General features: G+C 35.4%; 1 protein-coding gene across 2 annotated transcripts in view; it reads right to left on the bottom strand.

Moving 5' to 3' along the window:
• Nucleotides 1-399: 399 nt before the first annotated feature.
• The window catches only part of LOC145244257 (uncharacterized), a 211,899-nt gene continuing 210,283 nt past the window's right edge, over nt 400-2,015 (bottom strand). For both annotated transcript variants that reach the window (XM_080107148.1, XM_080107147.1), the window contains one exon: nt 400-1,677. In XM_080107148.1, the coding sequence (XP_079963274.1) occupies nt 1,420-1,677 (258 nt within the window). In that variant the 3' untranslated portion in view covers nt 400-1,419. The remainder of the gene's footprint in view (nt 1,678-2,015) is intronic.

The following is a 2,015-nucleotide window of genomic DNA, read 5'->3' as shown; positions in this document are numbered from 1 at the left end:
CTGCTGATAGGACAGCCTCCTTAGTGGTTAATCCAAGGTTCGGGTCCCTGACTATCAGGCGGATAACGTCAGCCCAGACAAAACGTTTACCTCCAGCACCCTTACTAGTGACATGGCAACAAGGACAGACAAAGACAGAAAAATATCCGACATCTCAGACTACTGGTCACCAAGTAATACCGACCTTTAAGCAGCTTTTTCTTCACCCTTTGCCAGAAACATCACTCATTGAATGAGGACTGAATGACAAAATAGGAGAAGCGAGAGTTACTGGAGCTGCCGATAACACATCCACTGTATTATCTACTCTCCATAAATACACATCCACTGTATTATCTACTCTCCATAAACTTATCAAAGTATTATTATGTACATCTATATCAAAAACACTAGTAAACGTTTTTTTTTATTTTTACATTTTTTATTTCCATACTTTGTGGACCAGGCGCGAACGCAGACCCCACAATTTTTAGAACCACCATCCTGCCACATCAAACATACCCATTTCTGTGTCTCGATACATCTTCTATCATTATATGCAATCAGTTTTTTTTAAATAGTCAACGATATAGGAGCCTATTTGTGACCAGACACACACACACACAGACATTCAGCTTTATATATATATATATATATATATATATATATATATATATATATATATATATATATTAACGAGGGTCGTTCCAAAAGTAAAGCATCATATTTATTTAACGCAAAGTTTCAAGAGTTGCGAAGACGGGAGTGGTACCATTAAAACGAGAGATATTTCGTGCTCTAGCATTTTTTCTTCAGTCACCATTATTCTCAGTGTACTTTTGCCGGGAATTCAATAGCGCATTTCTGCTTCTGACACACATCTATGAGAAATGTTGCTTTCTTAAGTCTCACACCATCAATATGTGCAATAAGGAGATACAACTTTCAGTTCACGAATTCATGAATGCATAATTTCAGTTATCATAACTAGGGCTATGACAACAGCATATTCTTTTCCTTGTTCTGATTCTCAGGTGTGTATCCATTGATATCTTATATGTTTTTTTTTTTGTAGAGTGATGTGGCTCTCGGTTGATTAATTGTGTCTGTGTCAGATATATATTCGAGAGTTAAACCAATGAAAAGAATATACTGTTGTCATAGCCCTAATATTGACACTATAATTTGCAATCCCCACTGATCTATTCGGGCGAAATAAAAACTAGAAAGTATTACTTTTGGAACGCCTCTTGTATGCATAAGTAATAAATACCATTGTTTCTTGTAAAAACGTTTCTACTTATTTCTCTCTCATCCGTTTGGTATGTGTTCCGTCCATCCGTCCACTCTTTTCTCGAATGTTTACTAACTCAAATTATGAAATTGATGACGGATAAACACCTAAAAGCCAACTATTGATCGATACATACACCTCCTCCTTTAACAGATGTAATTAGCTCCTATTGGATACACGTTGCGTTGAATATTTTGAAAAGTCATTGGCAAGCCTTTCCCGGACCCTAATATTTCTGCTATTGCAGTCTCGTTGTATTTTGGAGCTGAATCTAGGTGCCTGGATACCATACTGTTTCTGGGCGTATAGGTACGATCTTCTGTGTACACATATGAAGAGTGAGCCAAATTTGGGAGGTCTCTTCCTGGTAAACGAGGGGAGACGTCATCATGTGGTGGTGAATTCTGCCGAAAGAAAACATAAATACTGATGTGAAAATAGTCGGTTTTCTCGACCAATCAAAACATATTATTAGTATACGTAAAGATACACACGCACACACACTTGTGCTAATTGCAGATGGCCTTGAGGTAAAATATTAGTCTACGGAGTGAAAAGTGATTTTCTGATTTGGTGTGAATCTTCTAACTATCAATAATTATCATTTCCTACACGTATATTTGCTAAATTAACATACTAATGTGTGTAGATATAAAATACAATTATTAATATATACATATATATATACATATACATATATATACATATATATACATATACATATATACATATATATATACAT

The sequence above is a fragment of the Euprymna scolopes genome, chromosome 1 (assembly GCF_053919585.1).
Source record: "Euprymna scolopes isolate OS-2025 chromosome 1, ASM5391958v1, whole genome shotgun sequence".
NCBI lineage: Eukaryota > Metazoa > Mollusca > Cephalopoda > Sepiida > Sepiolidae > Euprymna > Euprymna scolopes.
This window is presented reverse-complemented; position numbering and strand designations above follow the sequence as displayed.